Source organism: Lynx canadensis, chromosome B2, assembly GCF_007474595.2.
Source record: "Lynx canadensis isolate LIC74 chromosome B2, mLynCan4.pri.v2, whole genome shotgun sequence".
NCBI lineage: Eukaryota > Metazoa > Chordata > Mammalia > Carnivora > Felidae > Lynx > Lynx canadensis.
The window spans coordinates 80,275,932-80,290,753 of record NC_044307.1 but is presented as its reverse complement, the minus strand read 5'-3'; the positions used below and the strand labels follow the sequence as shown (position 1 = coordinate 80,290,753).

Below are 14,822 nucleotides of genomic sequence, written 5' to 3'. Positions count from 1 at the left end.
TGAGATTCAGAGAGACAGAGCATGAGCAGGGGAGAGGCAGACAGAGAGGGAGACACAGAATCCCAAGCAGGCTCTCGCTCTCAGCTGTCAGCACAGAGCCCAAGGTGGGGCTCGAACTTAGAACCACGAGATCATGACCTGAGCCGAAGTCGGACGCTTAACTGACTGAGCCACCCAGGTGCCCCTTTTTCTTTATGCTCTAACCATTTTTACGTGTATTTGCACTTGAAATGAAAACAGTTTGTATTTTATAATCATTGTACTTATTCAAATGAATTGATCACAATTCTTTATATTTTTCTTCGTAGGTCTTAAATCTTCGTCGTTTTGACTTTTTTCCCATTACCATCTCTAACTTAGTAGTGAATTCTTTCTGTTTACATGAGGTTTTCTCTGTGGAGTTATGAAGAAACCTCTAAACTTAGATGCCTGGCTTCTTTTCTAGTTTGGAGCATGTTTCCTGGATTCTTTTATTAGAGTTATCTCCTGCACTGATTTGTGAGAAAAACAAAATCATGAAGAAGTCCTTGCCAAAGTGATTTTTAAAATTTGGAATTAGAAAAACAGTTTAATACCAGAATTCTAATGTAATCTGGAGGCTGGCAGTGACAGAGATCAGAATACTGACTTACTGTTAGATTAATGGAAGGAATGTGACACTGACTGGAGGTAGTAGCAGCAGGTAAGGCGCTAACTCAGGCAGCTTTATGCCTCTCTGAGAAATAGAGTTGTGTGCCTTTATTTCTCCCTCTACTGGGAACGAAGGGCCAGGAATAAAGCTTTTCTTTATTATTGTATTGGAAAATCTTGGCTTCCAAAAATTAGATTCTTAATTATTGTGGCTTGGTGAGATACTAAGCTCACCTATCTGATTAATTGTCCTTGGGCAGAACCCCAGGCCTCTTGACAATCAAATTGGATCTTTACTAATAGTAATCAATGCTGCTTTGGTTTGTGATGCTTATTAGAAAGTAAAGTGAATTCAATGTACAATTCTTGGTAAGTTTCTCCAAAGTTCCCTCAAAGTTCTGTCTGTATATCCTAGAAGTGTTTATTTTGGAAATGCAAGGTTAGCAATATTTTATAACAGGTAGAGCGAGAAACACTAGCTATATTCTTGTAGTCTTCAGTGAAAAATAAGGAATAATTCACATTCCATTTTCTGCCTCATATTTTCTTCCTCTTATTTTTTTTCTGATTATAAAAATAATCCGGGGCGCCTGGGTGGCGCAGTCGGTTAAGCGTCTGACTTCAGCCAGGTCACGATCTCGCGATCCGTGAGTTCGAGCCCCGCGTCAGGCTCTGGGCTGATGGCTCGGAGCCTGGAGCCTGTTTCCGATTCTGTGTCTCCCTCTCTCTCTGCCCCTCCCCCGTTCATGCTCTGTCTCTCTCTGTCCCCCAAAAAAAAAAAAAAAATAATCCATGCTTATTGGATAATTCTTTGGTTTTTGGCATATTAGGAAGATGTGTTGTGGCTGCTTACATTTTCTCACTGTAGACATTAGGTGCATCTCATTGGTGTTAGATGTTAATGATTTTCCTGATTTAGAAGATGGTACTAATTATATATAATTTGTTTCACTATGAAGTCACCTTCTTTAATTAAACCAGATTTCCAATGAGAGAGAGCTCCAGAAGATAGGGCCAAGTTTTATTTCTGAAGAATCCTTTTTTTCACCTGGTTAGTGATAGATTTCAGGTGAACACTTTGAAGAATGCAAAATTCTCATTTCTTATAGGTAGATCATTCAACATAAAATAATCTTGTACTTGGGGCGCCTGGCTGTCTCAGTTGGAAGAGCACATGACTCTTGATCTTGGGGTTGTGAGTTCAAGCCTCATGTTGGGTATAGAGAGTACTTAAAATAAGTAAAACTTAAAAAAAATTACTTGGTACTTACTTGTACTTCCTATGTGAAGAACCCACCGGGAACTAACTGTAGGAATGTAATATGAAACAGTCTAGTGATAGGGATGGTGGCTTTGGAGTCATATTACTTAGCAAATATTTGAGAGTCTACTTTCTGCTAGTTCTTGGGGCTAGGGAGATGATTTAGACATAGTTCCTTACCTTAAAGAGTACATAATCTCATGGGAATAGAAAATCATTTTAAGATAGTTATGTTGTAACAAGTACGATAACAACTGTTATAGAATATAATGGAATATCAGAGGTGATAAGCCTAATTCTTTATTTGAGGTTGGGGAAGAGATGATGAGGAAGAAGAAGGGGATTATGGAAGGCTTCCTGGAGGAGGTGATTCATGAATTATCTTGAATAAATAGAAGTTTGCTAGATGGATAATTGGGGGGTATTTTTTTTTTTTTTTTTTTGGAAAGGCTTTAGGATAGGATGATGATAAGAGAGATCTCAGACTGAAAGTGAAGATATGAGGTTGGAGAGTATGAGCCAGATGCTAATAGGGTGTGATAAGGAATTTTAATATTTGTCTGCTTTTAAATTGCACTGGCAAACTATTGCAGTTTTTAAAGCACTGGAATGAGGTGATTTGACATCAATTTTAAGAAGCTTACTGTTTGTTTTTTTTTTTTTAAAGTAAGCTCCATGCCAATGTGAGCCTTGAACTCATAACCCCAAGATCAGGAGTCACGTGCTCTGTGGACTGAGCCAGGCAGGCGCCCTAAAAAGCTTGCTTTGGGGGTGCCTGGGTGGCTCAGTTGGTTAAGTGTCTGACTCTTGATTTCGGCTCAGGTTATGATCTCATGGTTTGTGGGTTTGAGTGCCGCTGTCAGCATAGAGCCCGCTTGGGATTCTCTCTCTCTCTCTCTCTCTCTCTCTCTCTCTCTGTCTCTCTGTCTCTCCCCCAATCACACTCTCTCTTTCTGTCAAAATAAATAAATAAACTAATAAACTAATAAATTAAAAAAAAACTTGTCAAAACTAAAAAAAAAAAAGCTTGCTTTGAATAGGGACACCTTGGTGGCTCAGTCTGTAGAACATGTGACTCTTGATCTCCAGGTCGTGAGTTTGAGCCCCACATTGGGTGTAGAGTTTACTTGGAAAAAAAAATTTACTTTGATTGCTCTATGCTTAATGAAGTGAAAGAGATAAAAATGGAAGTAGGGAGACTAGTTAGGAATTTGTTGTGATAGTCCAGGTGAAAGACAATGGTGATGGTTTAAAAGTAGAGTTGAAGAGTGGTAGGCTGATTTGAGAGATGTTAAAGAGGGAAAATGGACAGAACTTGGATATAGAATGAGGGAAAGAGTTAAAAATGAGTCCTAAGTTCCTGGCTTATGCAGTAGGATGATTGGTATCATTAGGGCTTATTGGGGAGAAGTGGGTTGGAAGAGGTATTCTTTTTAGAAAAAAATTTTTTTTTAAATGTTTATTTTTGAGAGAGACAGAGACAGAATGCGAGTGGGTTAGGGGCAGAAAGAGATGGAGACACAGAAGCAGAAGCAGACTCCAGGCACTGAGCTGTCAGCACAGAGACCAACGCGGGGCTCGAACTCACAAGCTGTGAGATCATGACCTGAGCCGAAGTCAGACGGTCAACCGACTGAGCCACCCAGGTGCCCCTGGAAGAGGTATTCTTAAGGTGCTGATTACTCAGGAAGAGATGTTGAGTATACAGTTGGATATATAGTTTGGAATTCAAACAAGTTTGAGTTGGAGATACACATTTAACAATCATCAAATAAAGACAATATTTAAAGACATGGTAGTTGATTAATCAGAATAAGTAATGCTAGTTTCTTTAGCAGACAACTTCCCAAATTCAGGGGTTTCAATCAAAACATGTTTATTTCTCATTCATATCTCAATGCATTGTCTGTCAGCTTAGCTTTTGTAGGTAATTCTCCATGTGGTGAACCTCTGGGCTCTTTACATCTTGTGCTGCCATCCTTTTAAATGTGCGACCTCTAAGGTTGTCATAGAAGGGGAAGAGCAGGAATGAGTGATCTCTCGGGGGGTTTTGTGGCCAGCCTTGGTAGTATGTTTAATCCCTGCTGATATCCCACTGGCTAGAATCCAGTCACATGGACCTAACCTAACGACAAGAGAAGCTGAGAAATGTAGTCTTTCCATGTGCCCTGGAAGAGGAAAATAAAAAATTTGGTCAACAGATAGCATTGTTTCTGCCATGGCAGTGGATAAGACCTTCTAGAGAGAGTAGAGAAAATGGAGAAGGCCTAGGACAGAACCCACAGAAATCCAGAATTTTGAAGTCTGGTAGAGGAAAAAAGAGAGAATGTAGGAATTGAGAAGGAGTAGCCAGAAATTGGGGATGGGTGTAATCCAACCATGGATTGCCATGGAAGCCAAGAGAATTTTTTTGAGAAGGAAGGAGTTGTCAAATATATGAGATGCTGCTGAGATGCTAAAATACTGGAAAAGTTGGTAACAACATGGAGGGGAGGAAGAGTTGATTCATGGTCCTTGGGGAGGGAACACAGAAGGGAATCCAGAGCAGAGGGGAGGGGATTGCCTTTAATGGGGGAAGGATGGGAGATGAAAGAGAAGATGAATTGAGATACAGAAAGGTTTGTAGATTAACCGCAAAGGTGAGACAAGTTTTTGTCTGATGGTGGAGAGGCATTGTTGAATAGTTAACATCTGTATCACCTGAGTTTGAATCCCTCTTTTTCCCCATTTATTAGAATAAAGTGTGACATTTGGGCAAGTTAATCTCTCTTGCTTTGATTTTCTCACTTGTAAAATGGGGATAATAACAGCACTTACTTTTTTGTTAGGAGTAAATGAATTTGTGTAAAATGTTTTAAATGGTGCTTGATATGTAGTGAGCATGCAAAGTTAGCTTATATTATTATTTCTGTTTCTTTTTACCTTTTCACTGAGGTGTAGCATAAAGCTGTCAGTTGAAAAGGGGATGGGGAAGCTTGCTATATTTTATGAATGTGGAATATGTGAACTATTTGTCACGGAAGGTGGTGGCGTGTGGTAGGATTGCCTTTGAGATTGGTGATTATGGTTGATGGTGTCAGCTATCTGCTGTGCTGTGAGATTTTCTCTGGGAGCCCTGAGCTGCACAGGTGTAGGGCCAAAGAAGTCAGGTGGTTGAGTTTGTTGAGGTCTGGCTTTTTCTCAGGTGAGTGTGGTCGAGTGATGCGGGAGGAGGAAGGAGGTTAAGGGTGTTTAGAAGGGACTGATTATGATGATCAGCTGTGGACTCTGACATTGATAAGAAGTGAAGCCTGGAGGAGCTGATGGAAACAGGATCAGACTTCTGAGACAGCAGTGAGGAGGAGAGAGGGTCTAATGGGATGAATCTTCTAACATATCATATTATTTCCTTATTTGTTATGTTTCTTGTTTATAGTTCATTTTTTCCCCCAATAGAATACAAGCTCTGTGAGGGCAGGGATTTTTATCTGTTTTTTTTTTTTTTCTTTTCTTTTCACTAATGTATTCCATGTACCCAGAACAATGCCTGGTACATAATAAGTACTTATTAACTATTTGTTAAATAAGCTAAATGAAGTATAAGAACTTAGATGAGATGATGGTAGAGGTGGTGAGAAGTGAAAAGTGATCAGATTCTGGATATATTCTGAAGATAGATCCGAGAGGATTTGCTGATGGATTGGACATGGGGTAAGAGAAAAAGAGAGGGGTCAAGGATAACTCTAAACGGTTTGGCCTGAGCTACTAAAAAAAATAATGTTAACCATTTGCTGAGATGGGGAAGACCATGAGAGGAGCAGCTTTTGGAGTTGGAATATTGAGACATATGAGGTCTGAGACATATTTTGACATCAAGTGGAGATTAAGTCAGGTAGGCAGTTTGATATCTGAGCCTAGAGTTCAGGGAGAGGTTTGGACTGGAGATACACATTGTTAAGTCAGCAGCACGTTGATGGCTTTTAAAGCTGTGAGACCAGATGAGACACCAGGTGAGTGAATGTCGATAGAAAGGTATGAGGACAGAGCCCTGGGACAAAACATTGAGAGGTCAGGGAGTTACGGGGAGCTAGTAAAGGAGGTTGAGAAGTAGAGGCCAGAGATATAGGAGGAAAACCAGAAATATGTAGTATCCTGAAAGCCAAGTGAAAACGTGATTCAAGAATTAAAAATTAAATTGAATTTAAAAAGTGGTCTTGAATTGAACAGTGACCAGTTCTTTGAGAGCTGAGAATTGACAATTGGATTTTGCAGTGTAGAAGTTATTGGTGATCTTGAGTAGTTTTGTAGAAAATAAAAATTTTTAAAATTATGTTTTTATGAGATTTAGGTTAAAACCTCTGAACAGATGTTAAGATTTTACTGAGGTTATTTTAGGTAGATATTTATTCTTATGGATATTTTGTTTTAAGATATAAATCAGTTAAAATAATTGATTTTAAAATTGATTATATGAGGTGGCTACTTTTATGCTTATACTATGATTCAGGAAAAAAAAAAGGTCAAAGAGGTCAGTTAGTCTTGCTGAAATTATGATCACTGATAATAGTTGTTTGAAAGGTGATTTTGGTTGATACACTTGTCAGCATGATCCCTATGCTGGAATGCAGGATAAAGTGCATAAGATGGAGAAAGTTCATAGTAAAAAAGTAAAATTAAGAATTTTAAAGAACTGATTTAATTCACTCCATTATCAATTTTCCTGTATTATCTTTAAGAACTTTAAGGCAGTAACTTTTTAATGTAGTAGTTTAAAACCTTAGTCTTTTTTAAAGAACTATTACCCAATGCTTTTTAATTTTTTATTATTTTTACTTTAAAAAATTTTATTAATCAGCTATAGTTGACATAGAATGTTATATTAGTTTCAGGTGTACGACAGTAATTGGACAATTCTGTACATTATCCAGTGCTTACCATGATGTGTCGTTACCTTCTGTCACCATACAGTGTTGTTACGATATTATTGACTCTATTTCCTATGCTGTTCATTTCATCCCTGTGACTTATTTATTTTATTAGTGAAAGTTTGTACTCCTTAAGCCCCTTCACCTATTTTGTCCATACTCCCTGCACCCCACCCTGTTCCCCAAACTTAAGAGTCTTTTTGGAAGTTCCATTCACTGGTAATTATTCTTTTGCTATTATATTTGATTGTCAATTTCTGGAATTTATTTAAAAATTCTAAGGTGGTACTTTTAAAAGGTGTAGTTTAGATTGAGAATACTTCATGAACAGTTCTATTTAAAACATTTTAAGAAAGTGATTTGAGACTTTCTAATTATAGTTTCAACTTGGAACATTTTCTTTAATGAAAATTGTTACCCATCTTAATGTTGTTTAGGAAGATTCTTACCTCTGAAGACAATGCTAGGACCAAGATATGATAGTCAAGTTGCTGAAGAAAATCGGTTCCATCCCAGTATGCTCTCAAATTATCTAAAGAGTCTGAAGGTAAGAAACAAAACATTTTTGATATTGATTTAGTATACTTTATCCCTTTCTTGTTCTTCAGGTGGCTTTAAAAAAACCTTTTTATTTTGAAATAATTCATTGACTAAGAGGAAGTTGCAAAACTTGTACATAGAGTTCTGTCAACCCTCCTCCCAGCTTTTCCCAATGGTGACATCTTATATTATTGTAGTACAATATTAAAAGCAGGAAATTGACCTTCGTACATTACAGTATTTTTGAATAGATTACAGATCTTATTTAGTTTTTACCAGTTTTTACGTGCATTCATTTGTGTGTATGTGTGTATAGTTCTCTGTGGTTTGATCCAATGTGTAGATTCCTGGTGTTGGTTACAGGACTGTTTCATCTCCACGAAGGAACTCCCTCTGCCACCCCGTTATAGTCAGACTCCTCCCCTCCCATCCCTGTACACTGAAAACTGCTAATCTGTTTTCCATCTCTATAGTTTTGTCATTTTGAGAATGTTGTATAAATGGAACAAAACAGTATATGGCCTTTTGGGATTGGCTTTTTTCACTAAGTGTAATGCCCTGGAAGCCCATCCAAGTTTCAACAAAAAGTTTGTTCCTTTTAAAAACATTCCATGCTCATGGATTGGAAGAAGAAATATTGTAAAAATGTTGATACTACCCAAAGCAGTCTACACATTCAGTGCAATCCCAATCAAAATTACACCAGCATTCTTCTCAGAGCTGGAACGAACAACCCTAAAATTTGTATGGAACCACAAAAGACCCCAAATAGCCAAAGTAGTATTGAAAAAGAAAACCAAAGTGAGAGGCATCACAATCCCGGACTTTAGCCTCTGCTACAAATCTGTAATCATCAAGACAGTGTTGTATTTGCACAAAAACAGACACCTAGACCAATGGAATAGAATAGAGAACCCAGAATTGGACCCACAAATGTATGGCCAACTAATCTTTGACAAAGCAGGAAAGAGTATCCAATAGAAAAAAGACAGTCTCTTTAGCAAATGGTGCTGGGAGAACTGGACAGCAACATGCAGAACAATGAAACTGGACCACTTTCTTACACCATGCACAAAAATAAACTCAAAATGGATGAAAGACCTAAATGTGATGGGAAGCCATCAAAATCCTGGAGTAGAAACCAGGAACAACCTCTTTGACCTCAGCCGCAGCAACTTCTTATTTGATGTTTCTGAAAGCGGGGGAAATAAAAGCAAAAATGAACTATTGGGACCTCATCAAGGTAAAAACCTTCTGCACTGCAAAGGAAACAGTCAACAAAACTAAAAGGCAACTAAGGGAAGGGGAGAAGATATTTGCAAATGACCTATTGGATAAAGGGATAGTATCCAAAATCTATAAAGAACTTACCAAACTCAACACCCGAAAAACAATCCATTGAAGAAATGGGCAGAAGACATGAATAGACACTTTTCCATAGAAGACATTCAGATGGCAAACAGACACATGAAAAGATGCTTAACATCACTCATCATCATGGAAATACAAATCAAAACCACATTGAGGGGCTCCTGGGTGGCTCAGTTGGTTAAGTGTCCGACTTTCGCTCAGGTCATGATCTCCCGGTTCATGAGTTCAAGCCCTAAGTCAGACTCTGTGCTCACAGCTGGGAGCCTGGAGCCTGCTTCAGATTCTGTCTTCCTGTCTCTCTGCCCCCAAATGAATAAACATTTAGAAAAAACAACAAAAAAACTACATTGAGATACCACCTCACACTGGTCAAAGTGGCTAAAATTAACAACTCAGGAAACAACAGATGTTGGCACGGATGTGGAGAAACGGGAACCTTCTTGCACTGTTGGTGAGAATGCAAACTGATGTAGCTGCTCTGGAAAACTGTGGAGGTTCCTTAAAAAAATTAAAAATAGAATTACCCTGTGACCTAGCAATAGCACTGCTAGGAATTTATCCAAAATATACAGGAGTGCTGATTCATAGGGGTGCACATGTACCCCAGTGTTTACAGTGGCGCTATCAACAATAGCCAAATTATGGAAAGAGCACAAATATCCATCAACTGATGAATGGGTAAAGAAGATGTGGTTTTATATATACAATGGAATACTACCTGGCAATGAGAAAGAATGAAATCTTGCCATTTGCAATAGCATGGATGGAACTGGAGGGTATTATGCTAAGTGAAATAAGTCAGTCAGAGAAAGATAAGATATGTTATCATTCATATGTGGAATTTGAGAAGCTTAACAGAGGACCATGGGGGAAGGGAAGGGGAAAAAATAGTTCCAAATTGAGAGGGAGGCAAACCATAAGAGACTCTTAAATACAGAGAACAAACTGAGGGTTGCTGAAGGGGGAGGTAGGTGGGGGTAGGGGGAGGTAAATGGGTGATGGGCATTAAGGAGGGCACTTGTTGGGATGAGCACTGTCTGTTGTATGTAAGTGATGAATCATGGGAATTTGCACTGTATACGCTGTATGTTAGTTAACTTGACAATAAATTATATAAAAAAAAAGTTTGTTCCTTTTTATTGTTGAGTAGTAGTCAGTTGTATGGATGTATCATCAGGTTTATTTAACTCCTCTCCCATTGAGTGGTTAAGTAACCATTTAACCAATTTGAATTATTTCCAGGTGTGGGGTATTGCACATAAAGCTCTTGTGAACATTCATGCACAGGTGTTTGTGTGAACAGTAATTTTTGTTTTCCTGGAATAAATACTCAAGAGTATGATTGCTGAGTGCATGGCTAGTTTTACAATAAGTGCCAAACTATTTTTCTAAATGAAACATTATAATTTTTACATTATTCGGACATAATGCTGATGAGTTTCCTAGGACTTCTGTAACAAATTACCACAAACTGGGTGGTTTAAAACATTTATTCTCTCACAGTTCTGGACACCAGAAATTCTAAATTAAGGTTTTGCTCCTTCTGGAGGCTTGGAGGGAGTGTCTTTTCCGTCCTTTTCTCCTAGCTTCTCGTGATTGCCTGTGATCCTTGGCATTCCTTAGCGTGAGCTCTGTGGGTTGTCTCTCTTGTTACCATTCTTCCTGTGTGTGTCTGTCCAAATTTCTGTCTTTTAAAGACACTCTAATCCAGTATGACCGCATCTTAACTTGAGTGTATTTGTAATGATCCTATAGCCCTGTTTCCAAATAAGGTCACCTTCACAGGTTCTAGGAGTTAGGACTTGGACATATCTTTTCAGGGGACATAATTCAGCCTTTAATACTAATCTTTGTACTCTTCCATTCTAGTACATTCAGCAAATATTAGTACCCATTATGTGCAAGTCTTTTTTTTTTTTTTTTTTGTATATTTGAGAAAGAGAGAGGATTCAAAGCAGGTGCTGTGCTGACAGCAGAGAGCCTGATGTGGGGCTCGAACTCAAGAAACTGAGATCATGAACTGAACTGAAGATGCTTAACCGACTGAGCTACCCAGGTGCCCTGCATTATGTGCAAGGCTTCTATCATGAGTTAGAAAAATTGCCATTTAGATTTGAAAACCTCTTACTTATCCCTTTTCTTGGTGTAGTTTTCTTGAGTCTTTATATGTTAATATTTTTTTATTTTAGCTTGTAAACTTTTAATTTTTATTTTCATTATCAGTAATCATATTGAAAATTATAGTTTGAGTTTAGAAGCCACATAGCCTGGCTTTGATTTCCAGTTTGCCCCTTACAACTTTGTGGGCAAGTTATGTATCTCTTCCTGTTTTCAGTTTCCTCATCTGTAAATAAAGTAATAAAATTAGTGCATAGAAAGCATGTAGAATAGTGTTTGGCACGGAGGAAGGACTTCATTTAAATCTCACAAGAATTCTATGAGATAAGATACTGTTAATATGCTTACTTCATGGATTGGGATTATTATGAAAAATAAATATGTATATGTAATATATGTATGTATGTATGTGTATGCAAACAGATTCACACACAAATATGTTATCCACACAGACATATCACATACACACATGTACATATATATGGGGTTCTGGGCAATTAAGTCCTATAGTACAGTTTCTCAGTTTCCCTGGCTAAACTATTCCTGTGTATTTAGAAAACTCATATTTTCTTGCTTATCATGACGTTTCATCCATTTGTTATTTTGGACCTGTAGACACACAACACGGGTTCTAATTCTCACTCACTGAGCAGCTGTATTAATAAGCTCTAAATATTTGTGTTTGACAATACATGTCCTCTGAAGGAATTAAGATCACTGCAGAAGGTATGTGGGAAGAGTAGTAGGCCCAGGTGGGGCAGATTGTAGAAATTGCCATCAAAAATACACTTCTATAAGTAAGAGCTCATCTGATGGGTAGACCTATCTCTCATCTGCATTTGAACTAAGGAATCTGGAGACATCAGTGGAGTACATTATGGTAGCTAATATTTTAAAAACACACAGTTTTGTCAGTTTTGTTGTATATGAAATATAAACGTTTTTGCCATTTTTTTGCTCTCTAATAATGGAGTCAAATTATGTATTCCTGTGTCCTTTAGGCACATCCAATAATAGGTACTCAATAAAAGCAATAGCAATGAAAGTGAGAAAAATCACAGTTTAAGAAGTATGGATTATTTCTCTTGCCATTCTTCCCAGAGAGTATATACTTCAGAATGAGGTGGAAGATGTATGAATTAACTCTTCTTTTACTTGGCTCAGTTCAGGTGTGCATTTCTTTTCAAAAAAAAAAATTTTTTTTTAACATTTATTCATTTTTTGAGAGTGAGAGAGACAGAGCATGAGCAGGGTATGGGCAGAGAGAGAGGGAGACACAGAATTAGAAGCAGGCTCCAGGCTCTGAGCTGTCAGCACAGAGCCCGACGCAGGGCTCAGACCCACGGATCTCAAGATCATGACCTGAGCTGAAGCCACCTAGGCGCTCCTCAGGTGTGCATTTCTTAGTGAGACTATCTTACTAGTCTGAATCTGATTCTAGTTGTTAATTATTTTTTAAACCAGTTGGCTCCTGATCATAAGCCAACTTAGTGCTGAACAGAAGAAATAATGATTTTTGTTCCAATGCAGGAAGAAAAACTGCTGAGAGATGGGATTAAGTCTTCAGTGAATTGCACAATTATGGCCATGAGCCCTGTTCTTCATTGATTATTTAAGGGATTTACAAGAGAATTTTGACTGTACACACTTTTTGCCTTATCTAGTACTCACTTTAGCATTTAACTGCCTAGCATGTGATGTTGTGATAGCTGCTTGGAATGCTGGGTTGATGTGTGCCTGCAGCTTGAGTGGGGTACCTTTTAGATGGAGGCCTTTCCTGTTTTATCATCTTATCTAATAAATCATAGGTGGAGTGGGAGATGCAGAAAATGATATCCACGTTGGTTTTTTTTTTTTTAGGTAGACTTTTATGATGTTGAAATGGAGTAGGTTTTGTTTATGTTCTTGTTCCATTGTTAGTTTGGGGGTTAATTTATTTCATTTAGTGCCTGCTAAGTTCTAGTGCCTTGAATAAGACTTAAGTGAGTGATGCTTTTGTTGTCAGTAGTTCGCTGGCAGAACTAAAATCTCCCTCAATATAGATGGATGAAACTGGAGTATTGCCAGTATTGTCAGTTTGTTTTGGAACAAATTCAGTTACTAGTAAATCTGCCCTTTTTGTTTTCTTTTCTTTTCTTTTAAGGTTAAAATGGGCTTGTTAGTGGACCTGACAAACACTTCAAGGTTCTATGACAGAAATGACATAGAAAAAGAAGGAATCAAATATATAAAACTTCAGTGTAAAGGGTAAGTCATGTATTAAGTTTGTATAATATTGAAACCTTTTGCTGAAATTTCAATTTCTTCTTTTTCAAAAAAAAAAAAATGTTTCCATATTACTAGACATGGTGAGTGCCCTACAACTGAGAATACCGAGACATTTATTCGTCTGTGTGAGCGGTTTAATGAAAGAAACCCACCTGAACTTATAGGTATGTTTGGCTTTACCACTGTTTGAATATTTTATTTTGTGATTGAGTTTCCATTTTCTTTTTTGCAGGTGAGGTGATATGGAAGTTTTTTTGTTTTCTTTTTTAAGTAATCACTAGGAAGTATTTATTAAAGTAATAGACTAACTTTTGTAAACTATGAAATACATTTTTGTAATTTTTATATTTTTCAAGATAAAACCCTAAGTGCCCCTCTTCGGGTATACTTTTGGGAAAGTTTCCCTTAAACACTACATAGTTGCTTTTTATAAGATTGCATTTTATACTGTGTATTGTGAAACTTTCTTTTCCCATTCAGTATTGTATTTCTGAGACTAATCCATGATGATGTATGTAACTGCGGTTCATTTTTGCTGCCGTATAACATGCCATCATGAATACACTACCATTTATCCATTCTGTTGATGGACAGTCATTTCAGCAGATATTTATTGTTTGCTACTCTTTGCAAGATGTAGGCTCTTGGAACATATTAGTGAAGAAAAGAAAGTCTCTGCTCTTCTGGAGCTTATATTTTAGTGTGGGGGGGTGGAAAAGGGGAGGGGAGGTGGCAGGCAGGCAATAAACAAATGTATTAAATAAGAAAAAAAAAGACAGTTACTTAAAATGACATTTGGCTTATTTTCAGTTTTTCTCCCCCCCCCTGTTTTAAACAGTACTACTAGGAATGGCTTCTAGAATTTTTAAGGTTTGATTTTTAGCTTTGAGTCTTTGTTCTTTCTGGTATTTATATTGTCATATGGTCTGAATTGATCTAATTTAAATATTTTCTGTATAACCAATTCTTTGTTTTAGCACAGCTTATTGAATAATTTTATCTCCTGATATCTAAATGCCATAAATTAACTTTGTATATGTTCTATTGGAAAATTTTTCCAATTCATTTGCCTTTTAATCTTCAAGTAATATTTTAAAACTTTTTTGTTGTTAATATATTTTCTTTTTGATTTCTCCTTTTTGAAGTCGTAAGCAGCTAGTATTTTCTCTATTCAGGGTATTAACTGAAAAACTACTAGGACTGGTAAGAAAGTTCAGGGGGTATATTTGGACACAGATAAATAAGAAAGCATCAACTTTCTTGCAAATAAACAGCAAATAGGAAGTAAAATTAGAGGGGCATCCAGGTGGCTCAGTTGGTGAAGGATCTGACGTTGGCTCAGGTCATGATCTCATGGTTCATGAATTCAAGCCCTGCATTGGGCTCTGTCCTCTCAGCGTGGAGCCTGCTTCACTCCTCTGTCTCCGTCTCTCTCCCTGCCCCTCCCTCGCTTGTGTGTTCTCTTTCTCTCTCAGAAATAAACATTTTTAAAAATAAAATTAGAGAAAGGTCTTATTAGTAATAGTGGTTAACATTTATTGAACATTTATTTTCTGCTGGTCACCCTGTAAACCATTTTACATACATTATCTCATTTTCTTTTCACAGTAATCCTATTGAGTAGGCATTATTGTCACCTCCATTTTATGATGAGAAACAGGCTTGGAAAGATTAAGTGACTTGCTCAAGGTCATTCACACAGCTAGTAATGGTTACAGCTTATATCATAT

At 37.4% G+C, this 14,822-nt stretch overlaps 1 protein-coding gene across 1 annotated transcript in view; it reads left to right on the top strand.

Moving 5' to 3' along the window:
• Positions 1–14,822, top strand: part of RNGTT (RNA guanylyltransferase and 5'-phosphatase) — a 313,848-nt gene that overhangs the window by 2,480 nt on the left and 296,546 nt on the right. The window contains exons 2-4 of the mRNA XM_030315956.2: positions 7,233–7,342; positions 12,968–13,071; positions 13,168–13,256. Coding sequence (XP_030171816.1) covers positions 7,233–7,342; positions 12,968–13,071; positions 13,168–13,256 — 303 coding nt within the window. The remainder of the gene's footprint in view (positions 1–7,232; positions 7,343–12,967; positions 13,072–13,167; positions 13,257–14,822) is intronic.